Source organism: Phoxinus phoxinus (genome assembly GCF_949152265.1).
Source record: "Phoxinus phoxinus genome assembly, chromosome: 17".
In the NCBI taxonomy this organism is placed as follows: domain Eukaryota; kingdom Metazoa; phylum Chordata; class Actinopteri; order Cypriniformes; family Leuciscidae; genus Phoxinus; species Phoxinus phoxinus.
Window position 1 is genome coordinate 23939689 of NC_136892.1, and position 14131 is coordinate 23953819.

Sequence of the window (14131 nt, forward strand, 5' to 3'; positions counted from 1 at the left end):
GTTAATAACGGCCCATCCATTTTGTTACAGAAATGTGTTCGTCAACATTAGATTGAATTTTCCAAGGTTCAGTGAGGCTTATTTTGTACTGTTATTGAACGTTTAAAGTATGACGTGGTTATGTTCTGCAGTAAGTTAAAACGCATAATTCTTATGAAAGTTAAATAAAGTTATGCAACACTTCTTTCTTTTTTTATCACTAGTTTTTATTTATATAGAAGATTTTGAATTTCGAAGACGAGCGATACAAAACAACACACTGTTCCATGAACCGTAAACAATGCAGCATATTAGTATCATGTTTGATTTGGTTCTTGTTCTAAACTTTGCAAACGCTACTTTTCTTCTATCCTTCTGATTGAATGTCTTGTACATGACATGACTCAGTGCTGCCCTCTGACATCTTGTAGAGTATAGAAAAGCATTGTACTGCTCATCATGTGTCAAACCTCATCCATTTTCCTTAAGGCCTTAATGCACTACTGCTGTCAGCGAAATCTACTACAAATGTGCCACTTGCGTCTTCATTGTAAGCTGTAAATTGTAACTACCGTCACTCTTGGCATTTAAGATTTGCTATTTGAGAGCAGTCTGAGACGGCTTGCACTGGATATTTGCCCAAATTTGCCCAAAGAGGTCCACTGCATTTCTTCAGTGCCTTGCTGTGTTTACAGTGATTACTTCTGTGTATGTCTACTGTAAGTCTATGACTGTCAAAGATAAAAGTGTGATTTATCACCACACCTATTTCACACACTTATTTTTAAGAGCTCAACTACTTGTTTTTTAGAACTCTCTTCATCTCTCAAAAAGGTTTTGAAGAGATAATGGAGAGCAGAGAACCATCATCATCCGTCACTTAACTTAACAGCATCGATGAGTCTAATGTGTGGGATGATTTCTTGAGAAGTAGTCAGTTCTAACCTTCTCTTTCTTTCCTTCTAATCTCTCCTCCTCTCTCAGGTCTCAGTCTCGTTCCCCCGGCCGCAGAGACCGACAAGCTCGCTCTTCAGAGAGAAAGCGTGACGAGAGGGAGAAGGAAAGCTACGGTCCAAGCACCTACCGCCTTGGCAGCAACCCAGTACTTGGCAGGAAGCGCTCTAGATCAAGGTGGGTCTGGCACTTACGCCACATCAGACCTCAAAAGGACCATTTTTTTGGATCACTGTTTTGTTTTTATTTTTTTATCCTGCTCTGCAATTCGGTAATTAGTTACTAAAATAAGTAATTTACTAATTAGTTATTTTTAGTAGTGCATAAGAATTTTTATTTAATATTTTTATTACTTTTATTCAGCACAGATGCATTATATTGATCAAAAGTCACAGCAAATACTTTTACATTGTTACAAACGATTTCTGTTCAAATAACTTTCTATTCATCAAAGGATGCTGAAAAAATTGCATCATGAAAATAAAATAATAATTAGCACAACCGTTTTCAACATTGCTGATAATAATAAGAAATCGCGTGACACTGAAGACTGGAGTAATGATGCTGAAAACTCAGCTTTGCCATCACAGGAATAAACAACATTTTAAAATATTAATATAGAAAACAATTATTTTAAACCGTTATAATATTTCACAATGTTCCTGTTTTTACTGTATTTTTTAGTCAAATAAATGCAGCCTTGATGAGCTTCATTGAAAAACATTACAAAATCCCACCAACTCCAGGTGTGAAATAATTTTCCTGTTTTATTATTACTGTCATTATTATTTTAATACTAAATATTTACTCTCTTTACACTGACACATGCTGTGAATACACAATTTAATGACAGCAGGAAGAACATGTGTTTGTATTAACGGCAGCTGTGATTAGGCCTCCTTTTAAACGCTCTAGCTGTATATCCTCACAAGGAGAAGTTTGGCTGATTGTCAGCAGGCGTGCCGCTGTTCACAGTTGGTAAAAAGTGCTTTCCTGGTGTTTCCCCAGAGTCTGCACCAAGCGTGATCTTTTCATTCGCTGTAATCCTTCTATTGAAGAGTCCTGTGAGACTACACTCCATGACACTGCTATCATCACCCTTCCCTCGCTCTCATTTCCTCTACTTCACCATTATTTTCTTACCGACACCTATAAGGTGCTAAAGCACCGCAGAAAGAGGTGGTCATGACGACTTCTCAGATCTCAACTGGCTTTTGTGTCACTGGTCTTTATCTGGGCGGCCCACTCTCTCCAGTACTTTTACAGCTTAGCTGAGACGCTTCTCCATATTCTGCTGCCGTGGAGGTTGCAGAAAGCGAGGACAAGCTTTTTAAACATTCCCTTCAAAGGGATAAAAAAAGCTCAGCATCTTTCATTACACCCTCGACCCTTTTTGAACCAAGAGAGGAATTGAGGATGAAAGATAGATGGTTAGATCACTTGCAGGGTTTCACGGTTTGGGTTGTTAGAGTGATGATAGAAGCATCTTGGATGTAAAACCTCACTTTACTGTACATGGAAGCAGAGGACATTTGAGACTCTGAGTGCTTGCCTTTGGCCCAGCAGCAGCAGCTGTTGTCTTTAAAATATAACATAACAGTTGGGGTACGGAAGTGTAATATAATTTATTTTCTTCATAGGATTGTATATTGTTAGCAAAATATGTAAACATTTCCAGGCAGACCAGCCACAAGCTCTGAGGTTAAGCAATAGTGACTGAGATTTTAACTGCAAAAAATAAATGTGTTTATAGCCTAGTTCCTTGTAAAGAGCTGCACTACCCATAATTTTGAAGAGAGATTTACAAGCTAGAAAAATCCTAATCCTATGCATTTAATATATCTGATTATTTTACTGTAAATATACACACATAAAGTACAATGATTTGACTAAAATAATAGAATATATATAATACCATCAATTATTATTGTCATTCGCCACTGTTTATGAAATTAGTTGTTTGTTCCTTCATGAAGATGTTAAGTTCACAGTATTGTACCTTTTTGTCTTTTTATGATTTTTATTTATGGCTTAGATTGTGTTTTCCAGGGTTTACTGAGGCTCATTTCGTTATAAATTAGTATGATGTGGTCGTTCCCTGCAATTAATTCAACACATAATTCTTAGTTAGAGGAACTAGATTAAAATTGCATGAAATTAATATTTATAAAATATTTCATCAACATGTCTTAAATAATTATTTTCAAACATTTTGGAAAAAAAGGAATTCAGAAAAATACTTCTAGAAGTCACTGTTGTACTCCATACTGCTCCCTTGTACAATAAACGAATAGGTAATCTTACCCTTGCCAATCAGATACAGTAAGTGAGAGGTATAATGTGTTTTCGTCTATTTTAGATTAACTTGGATCCGTTTTCCTGTATTGATTCAATTAGTCACAGTACAGTGTTGTGGAATTCTTGGCACGTCTGCAGGAGTGCATTTTTAACCTCGTCTCCACTCTCCAAACAGATCTTGTCATTTTGCTACAGTGCCACAGATAATTAGAGGTCACTATGCCCATTAACTAAAGTCTAGTGCTCCTTTAGAAATGTTTTTTCCCCACTAAAGGACATACCCAATGTATTCAAATCAAATATTCATAAAGGACAGCCTTGGAGATAAAGGCCCCTTGATTTGGACTTAGGTTGCCTTTTCTCTGGAGAGAGAGTATGTGCGGATGGCCTATTTGAGTCCCATCGCTGATGCAGTGGTGGATCAGCAGGGGTCTCTGTAAAGGGACGTGTGGATGTTTTAAGACTCCACATTCTGCCACAGTGTTACCTCCTGTCACACAGTGACTCTCACTTCACTGCACCGTCCCCAGAGCCACAAGAAGAAGAAAAAAGTTCTATCATATGAACTTAAAGGAATAGCTCATGAAAAGTGACACTATTTTGCTTTATTTATTTATCTATATATTTATTGTTGTTTTAAACCCATATGACTTTCTGTCCTCTGTGTAGCATGCAAAAAAAGAGCACCATAAAAGTAGTCCATAATATCTCAATGTAATGCAATATCTCAAATCTTTTGAAGCCATAACTTTGTGTTAGGAAGGCAAGGCAACAGAGGTGTAACCAAACATAATGCAACAAATTTGAATGTGCATGTTTTGTGTTGATCTATTACTTCAATATGTCTCGTTTACAGATCGCCTCATGAAAAGAAGAAGAGGAAGAGTTCAAAGGCATCGCACCGTTTTAAGGGTTCCTCCGTTTCGCCCTCGGCATCCCCTGACAGAAGCGGAGCCGTGGCCAGAGTCTCTGCAAGCCCCTCCCCTGCCACAAGCCCCGCCTCCAGCTTGGGGAGGTCCAGGTAAAGGGCACAATCAGTCCCTTTAGTGAACAATCAGTCAGCATGAACCTCGCCAGAGAGTCACCCACCCTCTGAAGCTCAGTCTGCTTCAGTCAGAATCGTAGATTTCAAGCATATTTTTTCCCACTTTGTTGCAATATTAATTTAAGCTTTGCCAGGAGCACTGCGTGTGAGACACAAAGATGGCCTGCACTGTAGCTTTTTGATTTGAAAGATATTATGGTTTTAGGTATGATTTGACAACTTGACTAATTGTTGAACGAGGCATGAAAGTCTCAGACGCTCAAAATCAGGCATTATGACGTTTTAATTAAATGGTTTGACAGCATAATCTGTATGAATTGCGCAAGGAGCGTCATAGATTTTCTACATTATGGATATGTTTTGATTCAAAAACCGGGGAGAACACACTGCACTAGGTTATTATTGGATACAGGAACTGACTTTTTTTTCCTCACAACTTCTAAAGTTTCATCAAAAAAGTTGCTTTAAACTCCCTCGGCCTTCAGTTGTTTTTTGCTGCTGCTTCTTTTACCTCCCTCTGTGCATCTCTCTGTCTAAACTTTGTTTCATTTGTGCAGTTGTTGTCTCTTCCGGCGTTGGGTGAATATTTCATGACCTTCTTCTGGTCGCTTAGTTTCAGCCTGAGATGTCTGTGGTGGTTACATACTCACCAGTCATCATGAATACTGTATTGGGGTGTTTTTCACAAACCTGGCCAATTGGCAGATCTCTATCTTTCTGTCACCGTCTCACTGTCTCTTTCTTTTTTACTTTTGTTGTAGCGTTTTTGCTGGGTTACCAAAGAGGTATATTAAACACTTACAAAAGAATTCTGAATGCAGATGCATTGTTGAATAAATATGCTCCAGCAAAATCGCTACGAACATCCAATATTGACTTGTTGGTTGTATTAAAAACACGGCTAAAAACTGATGAGTCAGCCTTTAGTCATGAATTCTATTCTTTTCTTTTCTGTGAATGCACACATGTATTTCTCTTCTGTGAATCACTTTTTAAAAGGTGCTATATAAATAAAGCTTTACTTTTGTTTGTTAAACAGGGATGGCTCTCAGGAGAAAGACAAGCAAGTGTCCTCCACTATTGTCTCTTCAGTGCAAACCAAAATCACTCAGGTATGTCATTAAGAAATTATACATTTTCATATAACACTTTTGTGTAAACTAGGGCTTTTAATTTATTAAAATATGTAATTGAATTAATTACACGATATGCACTTAAATTTACTCACAATTTTATACATATATTTTTTTTTATTCACTATTTCCCTTTTATAATATAGGATATAGGATATTTTATCAGGACTACTATTTGACCAAATAACGTGGATGTTTTTTTTTTTTGTGGACTGTCAAGATGGACCATTGTGTTGCTGCTTTTACAGCAGCAATTTAATATTTTATATATTGTGTTACAGAATCATAATTTATACAATATTAAATATGTTATTGAAGCCCATAAACCTTCAGACTTGAAGACCTTCAGACTTGAAGACCTTCAGACTACTGTTTTTTTGTCATGTCAAAATGTCTTGTCAAGCTTAGCTTTTCTAGTGAAAAGTTAGTTATATTCATGAATTTCAGTTCATTTTAATGCGTCTCAACACCCTGGATTCTTTTTCCATTCTGCAGCATCTTGGGTTTTATTGTAAGAAGAACACATTCATGTGATATGTTCATGTGACTGATATTTTTTGACTAAAAGTTTGATTGCAATTTGTACGTTAAGCAGTTTCGGGCTGAATTAATTTGCAGGGTTGTGGATTTAGAATAAACCTCTGACCAGAATGCTTGAGGAATATCAATACAGTGTTGCCTTGCAAACACTGTAATAAACTAAAAAAAAACAAAAAAAATTTCGCTACCTTTCTCAATATAATTCAGCGCCTAAGGGGAAAACAGACTGAAATTGTGTAGCAGAGCTGATGAAACCCTTAGACGCTTAGTAAGGCTTTAATATATGTAATTTAGAGCCCGACGCTCTCAGTGGTCTGTGTTTGCTGAGCCTTACGTGCTGAAACTGAGAAATACGTTGATTTGGTTGCGTGACCCTGTCACCAGGCGTGGGTATGTAGGTGTGTGCGAGTATGTGTAGAGAAAGGAAGCTTGTCGCTATCGCATGCTGATTCAATGCAGCCGTCAGTCTCTGCAGCTCTGTTATGATCTCTGGCCTTGTGCAGTAAGGATGAAACGCAGTGCGCTCGCTTTTCTTCCCTTTGCTTATTGTTATACAGAGCAGACGATAGGTAGCTACTGTATGCGTTTAAAAAAAGTCAGTTGTGTCAAAGAGAAAAGGATGCGAGAAATGCATAAAAAGATAAACAAAGTACACATCCTCAACAAGAAGTCGTCAGCTGCATAACAGTCTTTTTATTTTAGCCCTCTCTGTTCTAAAAAAAGTATACGGTCTTGACATGGTTTCAGATCTTATGGAAACCTGATTCACTTCCCTTTTCTCCTGGTATACGAAATCAATTCTGACACCTCAGAACTGGGGCAGGACTTCCAGGGGGCAACGTCTTGCAAAAACGAGTCGGCTCTTATTAAAACCAGCAACTGCTGCTCGAATCAATAGAAGCATGGTACACCTTGACAAATAACTACCGGCAGGAACTTCTGCAGGCCTGTGCATGCTTACATTTCAGTTGCGTGAGGAAGTCCCTCCATCCCCAGTTGCCCCCTCTAGCCCAGGCAATGAAACCTCCGGGCCGCACAGACCACCCGTAGATCCTGCGGTAGGGAAGCAGGTCTCAGCTCAGCTCAGTTTGATCCCTGGCCCGCAGCCCTACCTCACGCAACTGTGATCGGATCCTCCAGAGGAGAATGTTCCAGCTCTGACATGCACATCCTGACTATTGATAGAGGAAGAAGTGCTCTCATGAGGCGCTCCGGTGGAGACTGGCGGGGATTTTTACAACCGGCAAATGAAAAGCTGTAACATTAAAGGCTGGGGAAGCGTGTTCTCGATCTTAGCACAACTCCCCTGGGATTTTTACGAACCCTCTATATGCCTGTCAGCCGAACAACAAGGGAGGCTGGTTTATGGTTCTCCCTAAGGAACAGAATAGTCTCTTTTTCTTTTCTTGTGCTCTGTGCTGTCCTCCTCATCCTTAACATTGTGGTGCTTCTTTTCTTATTTGCCACTGTTTAGCATGGGTGGCATGTTAAGGGTGGCAGGTGACTACTGGAAAGGTTTGATCAGGAGGCGTTTATGGTTTGCAAAATGCACCCTGGCAGGTTATGAGTGCATTACTGTTGTTGTGCGTAAGATAAAACAGAAAAAGCATTGCGTTTCCAAAGTACTGTGACTCTGGGGGAAAAAGACATCTTGTACTAACTGACTGAGTCAGAATGTTGAAGTCTTTTCATGCCTTTATTGAATAGGACAGTATGCAGATCAGACAGGAAAGCATAGAGACCTCAAGACAGGAGTCGAACTCAGGTCAACCGGAGGCACAGTTGCATTATATGTCGGAGTGCTGCCCACAAGGGTATTGGCTCCAACAGACCATTGTTTAAAAAAAAAATTTTGGAGTGAGTTCAGAGTGATATTGAGTGTGAGATTTCAAAATTGCTTTTAAATGGCCTGGGCCTGTGATTGAACTGCCACCTCTTTGAACTCGAAGTGGGGCGATTCTCTGAACTCTGAAAATGCAGGTACGAATGTGGGTTATCTCTCAAATTGCTTGGAGGTCTGGACCCAAATAGCTAGAGAGAAACCAACCAACTGCAAAAAGCACTTCTCAACTAACTCAAAATTACAACTAGCTCTTGTTTGGCCATTTAAAGTCAGAAAGCAACAATGCTAATGTTTCCATTGTGCGAGAGTTGAGTTCCATATTCTCAGATATCCTCACACTTCAGCCAGCTGTGGTCTCATAATGAGCTCTAATCATACTGAAGATATCCTCCTTTCATTGCAGTAATCTGCTCGGGTCAGCTGGAAGCTCCGAGAGCCTTTTATCCCAGCTTAGTCCTGTCACTCTAATATACTGGATCAACACACTATGATCAAGAGAGACATTTTTTTACTGGTTCTTTTTTATTATTTATTTTTTATGTACATGCGTTCGAGTAGTGGTATATGTGTTTTGTTGTCATGCATTTCAAAATATAACAATACACATTTTGGGGTGCAATTACTGCTTGCATGCTTGTCTAGATCAACATTAAGCAAAATTAAGAGTTGGTTCCCTTTATAGTCACGAGTTTAAATTGGAATGAAATTAGCCAAGCAATATAGGAAGTAGGTTTGGAATTTGAATTGGAATGACCAGAAAAGGAATTTTGTCTATCTATCCATTCATCTATCCATCTTTATGTTTGTCTGCGTGTCTGTCTGTCTAAATGTGGATGGATGGATGGATGGATGGATAGATAGATAGCAATTCCTTTTCTTGTCAATAATAATTGTAACCTTTGACTTATCACATTCCATATTTCAATGGTGACCACAAACCGTCTTTTTTCTTACCTTTTTGCCCAAAACTTTCTAAGCAAACAGGTTTTTTCCCCAAGCAAACATATATCCTGACAGATTTTTCTTTTCTTTCAATTTTTTTTTTTTATTTAAGTTCTTACGTTTTTATTTGTACTTCCTTAAATTCAAATTTTACTTGTAATTCTATATCCTGTTTGCTACCTCATTTCATATTCAATAATTTACCTGGCAATTGAAAAGGCATTTTAAATAATATTCTGAATGGCACACAATCCTGCTGTTTGATGCACGTCTCCACCCCAGACCCTGATTTAGTCCTTTTTGATCACAGTCGTCAGCCTCTGTACACTATTTAATGCGATCCATGTAAATTTGTGTTTTTACTCCCCCGAAATGACTTTCATAATGATTTCACCCCGTGAAGGACAACAGCAGACCCTTCTCTCCAGAGGCACGTTGGTCCTTGCCTGTGGTGTTTGCGCTTTTCTTGACCACTTGTTTGTTTAATGATTAATTCTACAGGGGCTTTATTGGAAATTCAGGGTTAATAACTTCCCTTCGACTGGATGAGGGGGTGGAAAGCGGCGGTGCCTTTAATTCTGCAAACGTCAATAAGCAAACCTTGCTCCTATGACAACCATGCAATTCAGCCATGTCTTTCGAAAGATTATTTGACTGATTTGATATATAATGGCAAGTTATGCTGAAGTAAAGAACCTAGAAGTAAACGTATGCGGGCAGAGAAAGGCGTCATTGCCAGAAAACAGACCGAAATGTATCTAACTGTAGCTTATTAACTGGTATGTTCTTACACGTAATATTACCTTTTATATGAATATTCCAGGTTCAGTACAGGTGCGCTCAATCTATGACATTTGTGGCATAATGTTGATTACCACAAAAATGAATTCTCACTTGTCCCTTTTCTTTAACACAAAAAAATACATTATTTTAGTTTGAGTAATTAACTTATTCTGTATTCCATTTTACAATTTCATTGTCAACCCTAAAACTACTTTACAGCTCAAGTAATACAGGTTCTAAATGAAGAATTTTATACAATTATAAGCTGCTCGCTTACATTACTCCATTTAAACCCTCTAGAAATTGGCCCCATTCACTTCCATTTTAAAACGAGGGATATTTTTGTGGTAACCAACATTATTGAGCTTAACTTCTATTAATCCTTTTAGTGTTTTTTTCTTTGGAGTTTCTTTGATGCATATTCCATTTGTATGGAATCACTGACACCAGTTAATGTGCATATTCATTAAGCAAATGTTTATTCAAGAGCCCGCGCCGTCTCTGGTGTCACATTCTCCCTATGGGCTCTTAGCATGCAAGCAGCCTTGGGTAAGGAAACCTGAGCCACATTGAATGAAGAGAAGCATTTGAAGAGCAGGAATCCAGTTTGCCAATGGATAGAACGCCACTAGACATCCGTATCCATATTTAGCACGTAGAATTCTCATACATACAAAGCCAAAAGCCAATCTGAATTTCAAATTGCGCAAAGTTGTCTGCAAGCTTATGAATTAATGTTTCTGTTTTCTTGTCCCGTGTTTATGCTATGATTAGTTTCTCTCGCAAACTCTCCCTTGCGAATAGTGAACGTTTTCTCCATTTCTCCTTTCTTGTAGGACCTCATGGCGAAAGTGCGAGCAATGCTTGCCGCCTCCAAAGGCCTTCAGCCGAACTCCTCCTGAGAGAGTTCCACATCATCCAGGCAGGATCAGTCTACATCTCGCACGGCAGCAACAGCCTTCCGGGCGACTACTGGACTGCTGTTCGTCTGATAAGCTGCACAATGCTGGGCGCTTTTATCCCTTTATGTATGCCTGGTTTGGACCTCGCGTTAGTTAGATGTTTTTATTTCGCCTCCAGATAAGCATTAGGCATGGAGATCTTCTTTATTTTGAAGGTGCAGGTGGAACCCAAGCAGGTGTAGAAAGACACAATAGCAGCAGCAGATGGTGGAGCCTCGGTCCTGCTGTGTGTTTTAGCTGTAAGGCAACAACAAGAAAGAAGTATTACAGGCGTAATTCCTTGGATGCAACTAAAAACAAATTTAAATTGCGTTCTGATGACTGAGCTTGCTCCTTTGTAATATTGTGTCTTGCAGAGGGACACAGTTATATCCTTCTGTGAAGGATAATACTGTTTATTTTCTCACCTATCTCCTTTTTTCCTCTCTCTGTCTGAGCTCTTTCCGATATGAAGTTGTCGGCTTTCTTGCTTCTGTTTTTTTTTTTTTTTAATATGTGGCCTTCGGTTTTTCATTTCCAAGTTTGTACAGGCCTAATTTTGAAGCTACTTTGTAAAACCGTCAATAAAGTATGAATTATCCAACGCGAGTGTGCCTGCCTTACTTTCCGCGAGCGACATCTCGTCATGTTCGCGTCCTGCTCCGTCTGTTTTTCATTTCCTGCACCTGCGAGCTTTGGCCTTTCGACCGTCGGCGCATGTACTGCATCCCAACATGCACTCTGCATGATGATTAGACCCCATGTTCTGCTGAAGGGTCCGTATGAGTGGCGCCCCCCAGGAATGAGAGAGCATGAGCGAATGGAGGGAATCATGGTCTATTTTAAGTGAGCCTTTAATCTCATGGCGGGTTCAGCCCGCAGAGGTGATGCTGCGAGTCTCATTTGGTCCTGCAAGAGAGCAAATTGCACTGGTAAGAGATCCCTGGAGCAGGTCGGTCCCATCCAAACCCATATTTTCTCTCACTCCCAAACTCTTGACATGGAGAACTCAATGCTTTCCCATGTTCGGATTATGTTGAGTCTGATTCAAGTGCCGTTTTCTTGGGAAAAGGACACAAGAGGAAGTGTTTTGTGCCAAAGAATAAATGTTAAATGGCCATCTGGAGTGTATTTTATTGATCATCTGGGATTTCATTGTTCACTCTGTACTGTATGTTCAGCAAACCCTGCAAAGTCTAATCAGGGCACTTCATTTACTCGTCATTTTTATACGGAGTGTAAACGGAGATTATAGAATCTGACTACTAAAAATACTGCTATTTTTAGTGTAAATAGAATCTATCGCTATTTTCACTTGTGACTAGTGTAAATGGGATCTATCGTAGAAAATATGCTACTTTCACTGTGTGAATTGAATCTAGTTGCTATTTACACTTAGCATCTATTGGTATTAGTGCACTTAGTGCAAAAAAAAATAGTGCAAATAGCCACTGTCTTTTTTATTTGCATTATATAATAGAATGTTCCCTTTAGTAAATTGATGCTTAATGTTCCATAATTGCACAAATCAGAATAATTGTAATGCCATGTGCTTTTGAAAAGGTTAGCTTTGAACTACACTTAATAATAGACCCTGCATTTGTATTAGTCTCTCATTTGTCTTCTCGTTACACAGTTGTTTGGGTGTATATGCAAAACCATCACTCACTACCAGTCAGAAGTTTGGAATAATTAAGAGGTTTTGCTCATTTATTACCGTGAATTTCCAGCATTGTTACTCAGTCTTCATTGTTACAAGATCCTTCAGAAATGATTGTAATATCCTGATTTGGTGCTCAAGAAACATTTTTAGGTTTCAAATAAATGCTGTTCTTTTGAACTTTCTATTCTTCAAAGAATAATGGGAAAAAATGTTTTGTGCAGAGCCCGTTATAATCCGTTCACTTTAAAACAGACCTGAATTCCTGATGGCAGTTGTCCCTTCTAGTTTTTCAATATTCTGTTCATCCCATTTTCCCATTCTTTTATCGAATTCACTTGCTCTTATCACTACATACTAAGTCTTGGAAATGAAAGGCTTTGCCTGACTTCCAATTTCGTTTGTTGCTGTTTGCTACAATAGTACAATATTTCAGTGCGACACAGTTATTCAGGGCAATTTTCAGGCCAAGTCTTTATAGGCAATTAACTAATTATAATCATAAAATGGAACCGTATTAGCTGGATTGAAAATGAAGACGCCATCTCCGGAGGCTTGTTTTGGCCGTCGACATTGACCTGGTGTCAGAGCCGGTAGACAGAAGATGGGTCGAGTGTGAGGCTCCTTGCAGGCTGTGGCGTCTTTTTTTTCCTTTCTCGCCCGAGAGCCTCTGTTCATCATTACACAGCTGCAATCTGCTCAGTCATTGCGAGTAAACACATATCTCATTTTTGGCCAAGGCTTCACTCATTCCATGCTCATAATGGCCGCAATATTCCCCCCAATAACTGGATTGCCTCGTATAACATTAAATAATGGATTTATATGCAATTAAATGCACCTCACAACATCATTGATTTGATTCCCAAGGGCTGCATTCAAGGCTTTGCCCATTCACGCTGTCTGAGTTTTTGTGTATCACAAATGAAAATGGCTGTGTGGTATCCAAGAAGTCACCCACAGAGCGAAATGAAGCGGACGATAAGGTGATTTGTTAACTTTGAGATTTAAGAATTACTGACCCAGCCAGTGACAATGAAATGCTGGAAGGAACAGCCTTATGTAGGCAGAAAGTTTGGTGGTTTGTCAATTGATCTTGGTGTGATTTTTATTTTGTGTGTGTGTGTGTGTGCATTCAAAGGAAAATACATGCAAAATTTACCATCAAAATCCAAATGACCTTGGGTTGGGTTGAGAAGGAAGTTTCATAGCTTGTTTTGAAGTTTTATGTCCCTTCGCTTCCCACGGCACTGGAAACCCCGCTAAAATGAAAGGAGTGGTGTGGCGACACGTTGGAAATCCAAGCTGGACCCAATTGAGTATGTAGAATTAAAAATCCAGAAGCATGTGTTTGATTCTCTTGATGTGGTTATTCAGCAGAGGGTTGTTGCACTTTTCAAAGTTGTGGCCTGAACTCCTTTAAAAGCTTTGCTGAATTTCCCACAAGGGAAAAAAATAAATATCTCAGCCAGCTGTGATATATCCTGAATATTATGAAATAAAGGCCTTTTTTGGAAGTGCAGAGAATATTTTCTGAGCTGAAAAGAAGAATCCGCATTTAAAAAAAAACTAATCCTCAAAGGCATAGTTGTATGTGATGTAGGTGCCGTGTTACTGTTTAAACTAAAGACTTTAATGTGGGAATAATAGAGATGTTTTCTCTCCCTATGCCTTCCTACAAAAGTGGGAGGAGGAATTTGTGATGCGCAGAGATGGAAGTTTATCAATGTACTTCTTTTATAACCCAAATCAAATGTGTGACATTAGAAAGAGTGGAATGGGTGCATTAGCATGACTGACCAAATCCCTATTCGTTCAGTGTTCTTTTAATCCAGTCAGTGCCACTGTTAGTCCTCATCAGTGTCTTCTGTTTGTTATCATATTTCAGGTGTCCTGATTAAAGTGCTGCAGACTGTCTAAAGTGTCATTTCAAGTATCAATTCTATCCCACACAGCCTCAGGAAATGGGTTGCAGTATCTCTCCTGTGGCAAAGTCATGTGATCACTCTAGCT

General features: G+C 39.1%; 1 protein-coding gene across 4 annotated transcripts in view; it reads left to right on the top strand.

Annotated features, from left to right (window-relative positions):
* sfswap (splicing factor SWAP) overlaps window positions 1-12296 on the top strand; it is a 93480-nt gene extending 81184 nt beyond the window's left edge. For all 4 annotated transcript variants that reach the window (XM_079585775.1, XM_079585773.1, XM_079585774.1 and 1 more), the window contains exons 15-18: window positions 964-1110; window positions 4088-4252; window positions 5316-5388; window positions 10354-12296. In XM_079585775.1, the coding sequence (XP_079441901.1) occupies window positions 964-1110; window positions 4088-4252; window positions 5316-5388; window positions 10354-10419 (451 nt within the window). In that variant the 3' untranslated portion in view covers window positions 10420-12296. The remainder of the gene's footprint in view (window positions 1-963; window positions 1111-4087; window positions 4253-5315; window positions 5389-10353) is intronic.
* Window positions 12297-14131: the final 1835 nt, after the last annotated feature.